The sequence below is a fragment of the Papio anubis genome, chromosome 8 (assembly GCF_008728515.1).
Source record: "Papio anubis isolate 15944 chromosome 8, Panubis1.0, whole genome shotgun sequence".
Lineage (NCBI taxonomy): Eukaryota > Metazoa > Chordata > Mammalia > Primates > Cercopithecidae > Papio > Papio anubis.
The window spans coordinates 68910816-68923103 of NC_044983.1; the positions used below are offsets into that span (position 1 = coordinate 68910816).

General features: G+C 41.9%; 1 protein-coding gene across 1 annotated transcript in view; it reads right to left on the bottom strand.

Moving 5' to 3' along the window:
- The window catches only part of C8H8orf89 (chromosome 8 C8orf89 homolog), a 63029-nt gene that overhangs the window by 14086 nt on the left and 36655 nt on the right, over positions 1–12288 (bottom strand). The window contains exons 2-3 of the mRNA XM_017962109.3: positions 4999–5165; positions 2648–2801 (exon numbers count right to left, since the gene is read on the bottom strand). Of these exons, the coding sequence (XP_017817598.2) occupies positions 2648–2801; positions 4999–5125 (281 nt within the window). The 5' untranslated portion in view covers positions 5126–5165. The remainder of the gene's footprint in view (positions 1–2647; positions 2802–4998; positions 5166–12288) is intronic.

The following is a 12288-nucleotide window of genomic DNA, read 5'->3' on the forward strand; positions in this document are numbered from 1 at the left end:
TATACATTATGTCACTTAGCCATTACCATTCCACTTTATATATGAAGAACACTTGTCATTACATGAATAAAATATATTCAATTATCTTTCATTGACTTAAGTAAATTCACACTCAAATCAATGTAAAACGTTTAGAAATAATTTCACAGTCAAATCACAAATGAAAAACAGAAACAAACAAACAAAAACCTGAAATAGGGTGGAAACAATAAGAAGCAAAATAAAGACTCCAAATTAAGAGTCAGAAAGGGCTAATTCATGGGTGTTTTCCAGGCTTCCAGTATCTTTAAGATGATCATGTGTATCAAAGGAAGGGTAACAAGACGGGTTCATACTGATACAAAGACCATTGGCACAGGCAGCCCTACACACTCCTGCCCCCTCCCCAAAGGGCGCTGTGACCCTTGATAAAAATGACATAAGTTGAGAGTCAGGGACACAAGTGTCTTGGTTACAATGTAACTGACTGCCCGTAGTAGCTTTATAGTCATGTTTCAAACAGCCCCTCCTCTTTCTGCATCCCCTCCATTTTCCACTTTGACTTAAGTTACCATCTAGTAGCGATTCTCTCTCTCTTCCATTTCTAATCCTACCTTATTTTATTCTAACCTTACTTCAGAAAGAACAATTCTGCATTTTATATTTTTATAGCTTGAAATCTTTCTTCAGATAATATTAAAAATGATGAGAAAAGCTATATGTATGATATTGTTTATTGTGGTGTTACTTACAAAACCAAAAAATCAAAGCATTTAAAAAATCCAACAATAGGAAGTGATTAAGTAAACTGTGAATCCGTCAGTGAAATATAATGTGGTTGGTAAGACTGTTTAAAGAACATATAGTGGCATGATGAAATGCATATACATAACATTTTTAAAAAGGCAGGATAAAAATTTTAAGTACACTAAAATCACCACGAAAATGAAATCCATGAAAAAGAATTTTTTCTTTCTTTTGAAAGAAGGGAATATCCAACAATAAAAATGGATGTTATGATGGGTAGATTATCAAATAATTATTTTCCTTTTTTTCTGCAAAGTTCTTATTCTTATTTTCATAGTTTAAATAAAAATTATCAACTTTTCATTTTAACCTGTTCCAGCTCTCTATCTATATTACCAGAATTTATTTCAAGACTACTTAAAAAGAACAATAGTATTAGCTGGAAAACTCAATAAACATATTTTGAAACTTCAATCTTGTGTGCTAGGCATGACTGGATGACTTTAAAGTTCATTATAATAGGAAGATAATATAAAAATGTAAATCCTTCCCTAAAGACAGTTGCAACTTAGAATGCTATAAGTGCTTCACCTTCTTAAATACTACCAGAGTGAATAAGAACTAGACATTCGTCCGGGCGTGGTGGCTCACGCCTGTAATCCCAGCATTTTGGGAGGCTGAGGCGGGAGGATCACGAGGTCAGGAGATCGAGACCACCTTGGCTAACATGGTGAAACCCCGTCTCTACTAAAAAAATACAAAAAATTAGCCGGGCGTGGTGGCGGTTGCCTGTAGTTCCAGCTACTTGGGAGGCTGAGGCGGGAGAATTGCTTGAACCCGGGAGGCGGAGCTTGCAGTGAGCCAAGATCGCACCACTGCACTCCAGCCTGGGCGACAGAGCGAGACTCCGAAAAAAAAAAAAAAAAAAAAAAAAAAAAAAACTAGACATTCAACAAATATCTGAAGAACAAATAAATGAACCAAAGCAGAAGCTGAGTGGAATGTGAGGCTATCTTACTAACTTAGAGATCCCTTTGGAGAGTTTTAATGGTATGTCAGTCAGTCTGATTTCTAGCAGGAAAAGTATTTGTAATAATGTTTTCAAATGTCAGTGTTCAAAGTCAGGGAGACTTTTCTGGCTGAAAAATTCCTTTCTGATAGTCAATGCAGGATGTTAATTAGGCCAATATCTCATTCAGAATCTTCCTTCACATTACTTCAGTCAGACCAGAAATGAAGTACAAGGTTCTATATACAGGGTACAGAAACTTTTTAATATTGCAGAGAGCTAATTTTTTTTTTTTCTAATACTAAAAATTCCAGTGTTCTCATGGGGATGATTTAGGCTAGGGCAATCAAGGTTTTTTAAAATGCCGTTAAATCGGGGCTGGGTGCCGTGGCTCACGCCTGTAATCCCAGCACTTTGGGAAGCCAAGGCGGGTGGATCACGAGGTCAAGAGATAGATACCATCCTGGCCAACTTGGTGATACCCCATCTCTACCAAAAATACAAAAATTAGCCGGGCGTGGCGGCGGGCGTCTGTAATCCCAGCTACTCAGCAGGCTGAGGCAGGAGAACACTGGAATCCGGGAGGCGGAGGTTGCAGTGAGCCGAGATCACACCACTGCACTCCAGCCTGGCTAGAGAGCCAGACTCTGTCCAAAAAGAAAAAGAAAAGAAAAAAGAAGTCTTAAATCTTTTCTGGTAACAACACCCGAAAACAGAAAAGCGCCGAGTTGTCAAACTGAATAAAATGGCTTCGATTTTAAAAATTAAATCCTTTATGTAAAAAAAAAAAAAAAAAAAAAAAAAAAACCCGGCAAAAATGAATTCAATTCACTGGCCAGAAAAACCTCTACATTCAGCAGTATTACTACAAATACACATTCAACAAATGATAATTAAATAGCAATGATCTACCTGATTGCAGACACCTCGGCATCAGCACGTGGCAGTCTTTTTGGAACCTCTAGCGGAGTTGAACTTACACTTTTTTGGTTACTTTGTAGTCCTGGTAAATACGGCATTTTGATATATTCTTTGAGCTCTCCTAGACCAAATGCTGTGGTATATTCTGGTTAAAAATATATAAGAATCATCTTGATTAAATGTATACTACTTGTTTTACTACATACTAAAATACATAATAAAATACATAAAATCAGTTATTAAGTAAAGAAAATTAAGTAACTGTAATTTATCTAGCTTCTTTCCCAGGAGAATGGCTTTCATTCTACATCCTGACTATAGGGACTGCAGGAAGGAGTCGATTAAGAGGCTAAGAGTGGAATAAGGAAAAAGAACAGCTTCACAGATCTTCCACAGTGGTCATTATCCTCTGCCTTCATTATTTTATTTAGTTAGAATGCCCAGAATATTAGATACCTTCACACTGAAATAAAAGGCACTTTCAAGAGTCTGATATTATCTAGCACTTAGAGTCTTTCCATTTTCCTGCTTTTATGTAAATAAGAGGTGTAAACACATGATCATCTGAGCTAGCAATGAGAGTCAAAGAATTCTACTTGAGGCACTGATTTTAATTTTATGTCCACAAAATTCCAGACCAAATCTGTAAACCATAACATTGAAGCACCAAGATTGTTTCTTCTACTAGCCTCACATATCCATTGCACAGAGAGATGGTCAAATTATTTTTTAAAATTTTCAAGGCATCAAATGAAAAGAAAAAGGAAATTAAGAGGTTAAAGGTTTGGGTGTTCTTTGAACTAAACATAGTGAATTTTTTTTTTAAGGTATTCTCTACAAAGCAAATGTAGTACAGCAACAAAAATGGTATTCAATGGGGCTAAAATTATTATATTGAATGTTCAAAATGTTATTTTGTAACTTTTGATTTTTTCCTCTTTTGGAAAAAATAGTTTCTCTTGGTCAAAAAGCATACAGACTCTCTTTTCGTCTATTAGATTTGGGGAGTAGAAGGGTGGATAAACTGTTGTCTGAGTGCCTTTAATGGGAACCTGGTAAGAAAGTTGAAGAAAATATATAGCAACACATTCAAAGCCAAAGAGGGACAAATCATTGAGTAGTTTGCATTTTACTATTTTCAAGAATTACTGGCCGGGCGTGGTGGCCTATAATCTCTATATGCCTATAATCCCAGCACTTTGGGAGGCCAAGGTGGGTGGAGCACAAGATCAGGAGATCAAGACCATCCTGGCCAACATGGTGAAAACCCTTCTCTACTAAAAATACAAAAACGTGCTGGGCATGGCAGCACGTGCCTGTAATCCCTGCTGCTCAGGAGGCTGAGGCAGGAGAATCACCTGAACCGGGGAGGCAGAGGCTGCAGTGAGCCAAGATTGCACCACTGCACTCTAGCCTGGTGACAACGCTAGACTCCATCTCGAGAAAAAAAAAAAAAAAGAATTATTTCTCCATTAATAAAGGTGGAAGCAAATTCAGAATAAACAAGAAAATATGATTAACTTGAAAGTAAGGAGGAATAACTATTAATATATTCATCTACATGTCAAAAGTTCTCAAACTAGTCTTCATTGAGCAACTATAAGATTTAAGATACTCTCCACATAACTCACTCAAAAATACAGTTTTGGTTAGAATTTTTTTTTTTTGAGACAGGGTATCACTTTGTTGCCCAGACTGAAGTATAGTGGCATGATCATGGCTCACTGCAGCCTCACCAGGCTCAGGTGATGCTCCTACCCTCAGCCTCTGAGTAGCTGGGACCACAGGCGCACACCAACATGCTCAGCTAATTTTTGGGTTTTTTGAAGAGATGGGGAATCACCATGTTGCCCAGGCTGTCCTCTAACTCCTGGGCTCAAGCGATCCACCTGCCTTGGCCTCCCAGAGTGCTCAGATTACAGGCTAAGCCACTGCGCCTGGCTTTGGTTAGAATTATTAATATATAAAAGCATTGTTAAAGATTTGGATGTCTTAAAATATAAAAATCACCTTGAGTTATTTTAAGGAAAATGCCATTTATAAAATGGAGTGTGATTCAACAGAGACAGTACTGCAATGGATATTAAGAAATGCAGTTCTTTCAGACAAATTTGAGTTTAAAAAGAAGAAATGCAGCTCTTTACAATTTGTTTCCATCATGAGTCACAGAATTACATTAATTAAATCAATTTTAGTTTGCTTCCATTTTTCTTTTTCATCAACTTAAGATATAATTCTTATATAAATGTGACAGAAAATGTCTCTTGCCTGATGAAAAAAATACATGTAAATTCAAGGCACTATTTCTATTTTCTTAAAGAAAATAATAACAATAAAGTTACCTTTCTCAATCTTTTGTGTTTCTAAAACTGCTTTCTTCCAACTACTCTCAAAAATGAAACAACTGCCAAAGGAACTTCTGGTGACTTTAGAAGTCTCACATTTGATTTCAGGAGATGGCACTGACATGCTGTCTTCTTTCAACAGTGCTGACGAGAGGGAGATGCTGCTGCAGAGACAGGACACAAAATACAAAGAAAACAAGGCACGTCCAAGGCAAGGCAAACAAATGTGTCAGAAAGTTTCTCTTTCAAACTGTGAACATTTTAATGAATTCTTTCAAATTCCAGGTTACAGATATTGGGTAATATTTTAAAAAGTAAAGTCCAATAGCAAGTTATCACCTACAAGAAAACAGAATACTTGGATTCTCTCAAAAACATTATCATTATAAAATGCATTTGTGCCCGGAAAAAAAGGAAAAAAAAAAGACAAATTTAATGCTCCATGGAAAATAAACATGTTCTCTAGATAATCATCACCTTTATTCTAAACATGGACACAGAAGGAAAATCATGTACCCTGCTTACTTAATATATTAAACACACATTCAATTCAGTCGTATACATTACCTATCACAAGCAAGGCGTGACTACATCCAAAGAGTACAACCATGAGCAACTCTGAGGAGTCCCATGGGAATGATGAGGAGTGACACCACCAGTACAGCTACCATTTATGAAATGCCTATTTTTCCAGGATCCTTGCTGGGCATTTTGCATCCATTTTTTCCAGTGATCACAACAAAGAATTAGAGATAGCCAGAGTCAGCTATGCTTATTCATTCATGCAAAATAAATTATTTACTGAGTGCTGATTTTATGCCAAGAATTACACGAAACCTTAGAGAAATATGCTAATCAAAACAGTCCCTGCCCTTGAGGAGCTTGGAATCTAGTAAAAGAAACACAGATAAGAAAATGGATAATACGGTTTTAGTAAGTGCTATGATGGGGGGCAAAAAATAAGGGTGCCATGGGAGCACACAGGAGGGATTCCCACCCCAGTCTTGGGCATTAGGGAAGCCTTTCTGGAGGAAGCCAACAAAGCAAGGATGTGGGAGAGCAGGAGGAAGAGATGGCTTCCAGCAGAGGAAGAGCATTGTGATGGTTAATATTGAGTGTCAACTTGATTGGATTGAAGGATGCAAAGTATTTTTCTTGGGTGTGTCTGTGAGGGTGTTGTCAAAGGAGATAAACATTTAAGACAGTGGACTGGGAGATGCAGATCCTCCCTTAATCTGGGTAGGCACCATCTAATCAGTTGCCAGCATAGTTAGAATAAAGCAGGCAGAACTTGGAAGGACTTGACCTGTTGAGTCTTCCGGCCTTCATCTTTCTCCCATGTTGGATGCTTCCTGCCCTCGAACATTAGACTCCAAGTTCTTCAGATTTTGGACTCTTTGACTTACACCCAGTGATTTGTCAGGGGTTCTCGGTACTGTCAGTTTCCCTACTTTTTGTCAGGCCTCTGAGCCCAAGCTAAGCCATCATATCCCCTGTGACCTACACTTATACATCCAGATGGCCAACTGAAGATCCATAAAAGAAGTGAAAATAGCCTTAGCTGATGATATTCCACCATTGTGATTCGTTTCTTCCCCACCCTAACTGATCAATGTACTTTATAATCTCCCCCACCCTTAAGAAGGTTCTTTGTAATTCTCCCCACCCTTGAAAATGTACTTTGTGAGGTCCACTCGCTACCTGCAAAACATTGCTCCTAACTCCACTGCCTATCCCAAAACCTGTAAGAACTAATGATAATCCCACCACCCTTTGCTGACTCTCTTTTCGGACTAAGCCCGCTTACACCCAGGTGAAATAAACAGCCTTGTTACTCACACAAAGCCTGTTTGGTGGTCTCTTCACATGGACGCGTGTGACATTTGGTGCCGAAGACTCGGGTCACAGGGACTCCTTCGGGAGACCAGCCCCCTGTCCTCACCCTCACTCTGTGAAGAGATCCACCTATGACCTCAGGTCCTCAGACCAACCAGCCCAAGGAACATCTCACCAATTTCAAATCGAGTAAGCAGTCTTTTCACTGTCTTCTCCAGCCTCTCTCACTACCCTTCTTCTCCCTGTCCTTCCAATTCCCATTCTTTTTCCTCTCTAGTAGAGACAAAGAAGACACATTTTATCCGTGGACCCAAAACTCCAGCACCAGTCACGGACTCGGGAAGACAGTCTTCCCTTGGTGTTTAATCACTGCAGGGACGCCTGCCTGATCATTCACCCACATTCCATTGGTGTCTGATCACCGCAGGGACACCTGCCTTGGTCATTCACCCACATTCCCTTGGTGGTAAGTCAATTGTGGGGACTCCTGCTTTGGTTGCTCACCCACATTGCAGCTCAGGGCTGCTCCCCACCCACCTTCTTCGTGTCTCTACCCTTCTCTTTAAACTTGCCTCCTTCACTATGGGCAACCTTCCACCCTTCATTCCTCCTCCTCCTACCTTAGCCTGTGTTCTCAAGAACTTAAAACCTCTTCAACTCTCACCTGACCTAAAATCTAAGCATGCTATTTTCTTCTGCAACACTGCTTGGCCCCAATACAAACACGACAATGGTTCTAAATGGCCAGAAAAACGACACTTTTGATTTCTCCATCCTACAAGACCTAGATAATTTTTGTCGAAAAGTGGGCAGATGGTCTGAGGTGCCTTGCATCCAGACATTTTTCACACTTTGTTCCCTCCCTAGTCTCTGTTTCCAATGCAACTCGTCCCAAATCCTCCTTCTTTCCCTCCCGCCTGTCCCATCAGTCCCAACCCCAAGTGTTGCTGAGTCTTGTGAATCTTCCTTTTCTGCTGAACCATCTGACCTCTCACCTCCTCCCCAGACTGCTCCTCCTCAGGTCACTCCCCACTAGGCTGAATCAGGCTCCAACTCATCTTTAGCCTCTGCTCCCCCACCCTATAACCCTTCTATTACCTCCCCTCCCCACACCCAGTCCAGTTTACAGTTTTGTCCTGCGACTAGCTCTCCCCAACCTGCCCAACAATTTCCTCTTAGAGAGGTGGCTGGAGCTGAAGGTATAGTCAGGGTTCATGTGTCTTTTTCTCTATCAGACCTTTCCCAAATCAGCCAGCATTTAGGCTCTTTCTCATCAGACCCCACTAAATATATACAGGAATTCCGATATCTAATTCTGTCCTACAATTTAACCTGGAGTGATTTAAATGTCATCCTAACTTCTACCCTCTCCCCAGATGAACAGGAAAGAGTTTTTTCTCTAGCCCAATCTCACGCTGATAACCACCGGCTTCATGAGCCAGACCTCCAGGAAGGCATTAGAGCAGTTCCTGAGAAGATCCCCAATGGAACTATCAGGCCAATTCCCCAGGTATAGTTAGGCAAGATTACATGGTTTCCTGCCTAGTTGAAGGGCTTAAAAAGGCAGATTACAAAGTTGTTAATTATGACAAACTTAAAGAAACTACCCAAGGTAAAGACGAAAACCCAGCCCAGTTCATGGCCCACTTAGCAGCAACCCTTAGACGCTTTACTGCCCTAGACCCAGAGGTGCCAGAAGGCTGCCTTATTCTTAATATGCATTTTATCACCCAGTCAGCTCCTGACATTAGAAAAAAGCTTCAAAAATTGGAATCCGGCCCTCACACCCAACAGGAATTAATCAACCTCGCCTTCAAAGTGCACAATAATAGAGAGGAGGTAGCCAGACAGCAACATATTTCTGAATTACAGCTACTTGCTTCTGCTGTAAGACAACCCACAACCATGTCTCCAGCATACAAAACTTCAGAACATCCAAGCCACAGCTCCCAGGGGCTCCTTCAAAATATCCTCATGGACCTTTCTTCAAATGCCAAAAGCCTGGCCACTGGGTCTCAGGATGCCCACAGCCCAGGATTCCTCCTAAGCCATGCCCTGTCTGTGTGGGCCTCCACTGGAGGTCGGACTGTCCGATCCACATTGCCGCTGCTCCTAAAGCCCCTGGAGCTCAAACCCAATGTTCCTTGGCAGACTGCTTTCCAGATCTCCTCAGCTTAGCAGCTGAAGACTGATGCTGCCTGCTCGTCTCGGAAGCCCCCGGACCATCACTGATGCCAAGCTTCAGATAACTCTTACAGTGGAGGGTAAGTCCATCCCTATTTAATCGACATGGGGGTACCCACTCCACATTACCTTCTTTTCAAGGGCCTGTTTCCCTTGCCCCCATAACTATTGTGGGTATGGATGGCCAAGCTTCAAAACCCCTTAAAAAACTCCACCACTCTGGTGCCAACTTGGACAACATTATTTTATGCACTCCTTTTTAGTTATCCCCACCTGCCCAGTTCCCTTATTAGGCTGAGACATTTTAACCAAATTATCTGCTTCCCTGATTATTCCTGGACTATAGCCACATCTCATTGCCACCCTTCTTCCCAACCCCAAGCCTCCTTCACGTCTTCCTCTCGTATCCCCCCACCTTAACCCACAAGTGTGGGACACCTCCACTGCTTCCCTGGCAATGGATCACACGCCCATTACTATCCCATTAAAACCTAATCACCCTTACCCCGCTCAATGCCAGTATTCCATCCCACAACAGACTTTAAGGGGATTAAAGCCTGTTATCACTCACCTGCTACAGCATGGGCTTCTAAAACCTATAAACTCTCCTTACAATTCTCCCATTTTACCTGTTCAAAAACCACACAAGTCTTACAGGTTAGTTCAGGATCTGCACCTTATCAACCAAATTGTTTTGTCTATCCACCCTGTGGTGCCCAACCCATAAACTCTTTTGTCCTCAATACCTTCCTCCACAACTCACTATTCCGTTCTTAATCTTAAAGATGCTTTTTTCACTATTCCCCTACAACCCTCGTCCCAGCCTCTCTTTGCTTTTACCTGGACTGACCCTGATACCCATCAGTCCCAGCAGCTGACCTGGGCTATGTTGCCTCAAGGCTTCAGGGACAGCCTCATTACTTCAGCCAAGCTCTTTCTCATGATTTACTTTCTTTCCACCCCTCCACTTCTCACCTTATTCAATATATTGATGACTTTCTACTTTGTAGCCCCTCCTTTGAATCTTCTCAACAAGACACTCTCCTGCTCCTTCAACGTTTATTCTCCAAGCAATATCGGGTATGCCCCTCCAAAGCTCAAATTTCTTCTCCATCTGTTACCTCCTTGGCATAATTCTTCATAAAATCACACATGCTCTCCCTGCCAATCATGTCCGAATGATCTCTCAAACCCCAATCCCTTCTACAAAACAACAACTCCTTTCCTTCCTGGGCATGGTTGGATACTTTTGCCTTTGGATACCTGGTTTTGTCATCCCAACAAAACCATTATATAAACTCACAAAAGGAAACCTAGCTGACCCCAAAGATCCTAAATCCTTTCCCCACTCCTCTTTCCATTCCTTGAAGACAGCTTTAGAGACTGCTCCCACACTAGCTCTCCCTGACTCATCCCAACCATTTTCATTACACACAGCTGAAGTGCAGGGCTGTGCAGTTGGAATTCTTACACAAGGACTGGGACCGTGCTCTGTAGCCTTTTTGTCCAAACAACTTGACCTTACTGTTTTAGGCTGGCCATCATGTCTCTGTGCGGTGGCCGCCCCCACCCTAATACTTTTAGAGGCCCTCAAAATCACAAACTATGCTCAACTCACTCTCTACAGTTCTCATAACTTCCAAAATCTATTTTCTTCCTCACACCTGACACATACACTTTCTGCCCCCCAGCTCCTTCAGCTATGCTCACTCTTTGTTGAGTCTCCCACAGTCACCATTGTTCCTAGCCTGGACTTCAATCCAGCCTCCCACATTATTCCTTATACCACACCTGACCCCCATGACTGTATCTCTCTGATACACCTGGCATTCACTCCATTTCCCTATATTTCCTTCTTTCCTGTTCCTCACCCTGACCACACCTAGTTTATTGACGGCAGTTCCACCAGACCTAATCGCCACTCACCAGCAAAGGCAGGTTATGCTATAGTATCTTCCATATCTATCATTGAGGCTACCACTCTGCTCCCTTCCACTACCTCTCAGCAAGCTGAACTCATTGCCTTAACTTGAGCCCTCACTCTTGCAAAGGAATTACACATCAATATTTACACTGACTCTAAATATGCCTTCCATATCCTACACCACCATGCTGTTATATGGGCTAAAAGAGGTTTCCTTACTAGGCAAGGGTCCTCCATCATTAATGCCACTTTAATAAAAATTCTTCTCAAGGCTGCTTTATTTCCAAGGGAAGCTGGAGTCATATATTGCAAGGGCCACCAAAAGGCATCAGATCCCATCGCTCAGGGCAATGCTTATGCTGATAAGGCAGCTAAAGAAGCAGCTACCATTCCAACTTCTGTCCCTTACGGCCAGTTTTTCTCCTTCTCATTGGTCACTCCCACCTACTCTCCCACTGAAACTTCCACCTATCAATCTCTTCCCACACCAGGCAAATGGTTCTTGGACCAAGGAAAATATCTCCTTCCAGCCTCACAGGCCCATTCTATTCTATCATCATTTCATAACCTCTTCCATGTAGGTTACAAGCCACTAGCCCGCCACTTAGAACCTCTCATTTCCTTTACATCATGGAAATCTATCCTCAAGGAAATCACTTCTCAGTGTTCCATGTGCTATTATACTACTCCTCAGGGATTGTTCAGGCCCCCTCCCTTCCCTACACATCAAGCTCAGGGATTTGCCCCCACCCAGGACTGTCAAAATGACTTGACTCACATACCTTAAGTCAGGAAACTAAAATACCTCTTGGTCTGGGTAGACACTTTCACTGGATGGATAGAAGACTTTTACACAGGGTCTGAGAAGGCCACTGTAGTCATTTATTCCCTTCTGTCAGACATAATTCCTCAGTATAGCCTTCCCACCTCTATACAGTCCGATTAACAGACTGGCCTTTATTAGTCAAATCACCCAAGCGGTTTCTCAGGCTCTTGGTATTCAGTGGAAACTTCATACCCCTTACCACCCTCAATCTTCAGGAAAGGTAGAGCAGACTAATGGTCTTTTAAAGACACACCTCACCAAGCTCAGCCTTCAACTTAAAAGGGACTGGACAGTACTTTTACCTCTTTCCCTTCTCAGAATTAGAGCCTGTCCTTGAGATGCTACAGGGTACAGTCCATTTGAACTTTTATATGGATGCACTTTCTTACTCAGCCCCAACCTCATCCCAGACACCAGCCCTCTAGGTGACTATCTTCCAGTCCTCCAGCAGCCTAGACAGGAAATTCACTGGGCTGGTAATCTTCTCCTGCCTACTACAGACTCCCAGCCATATGAA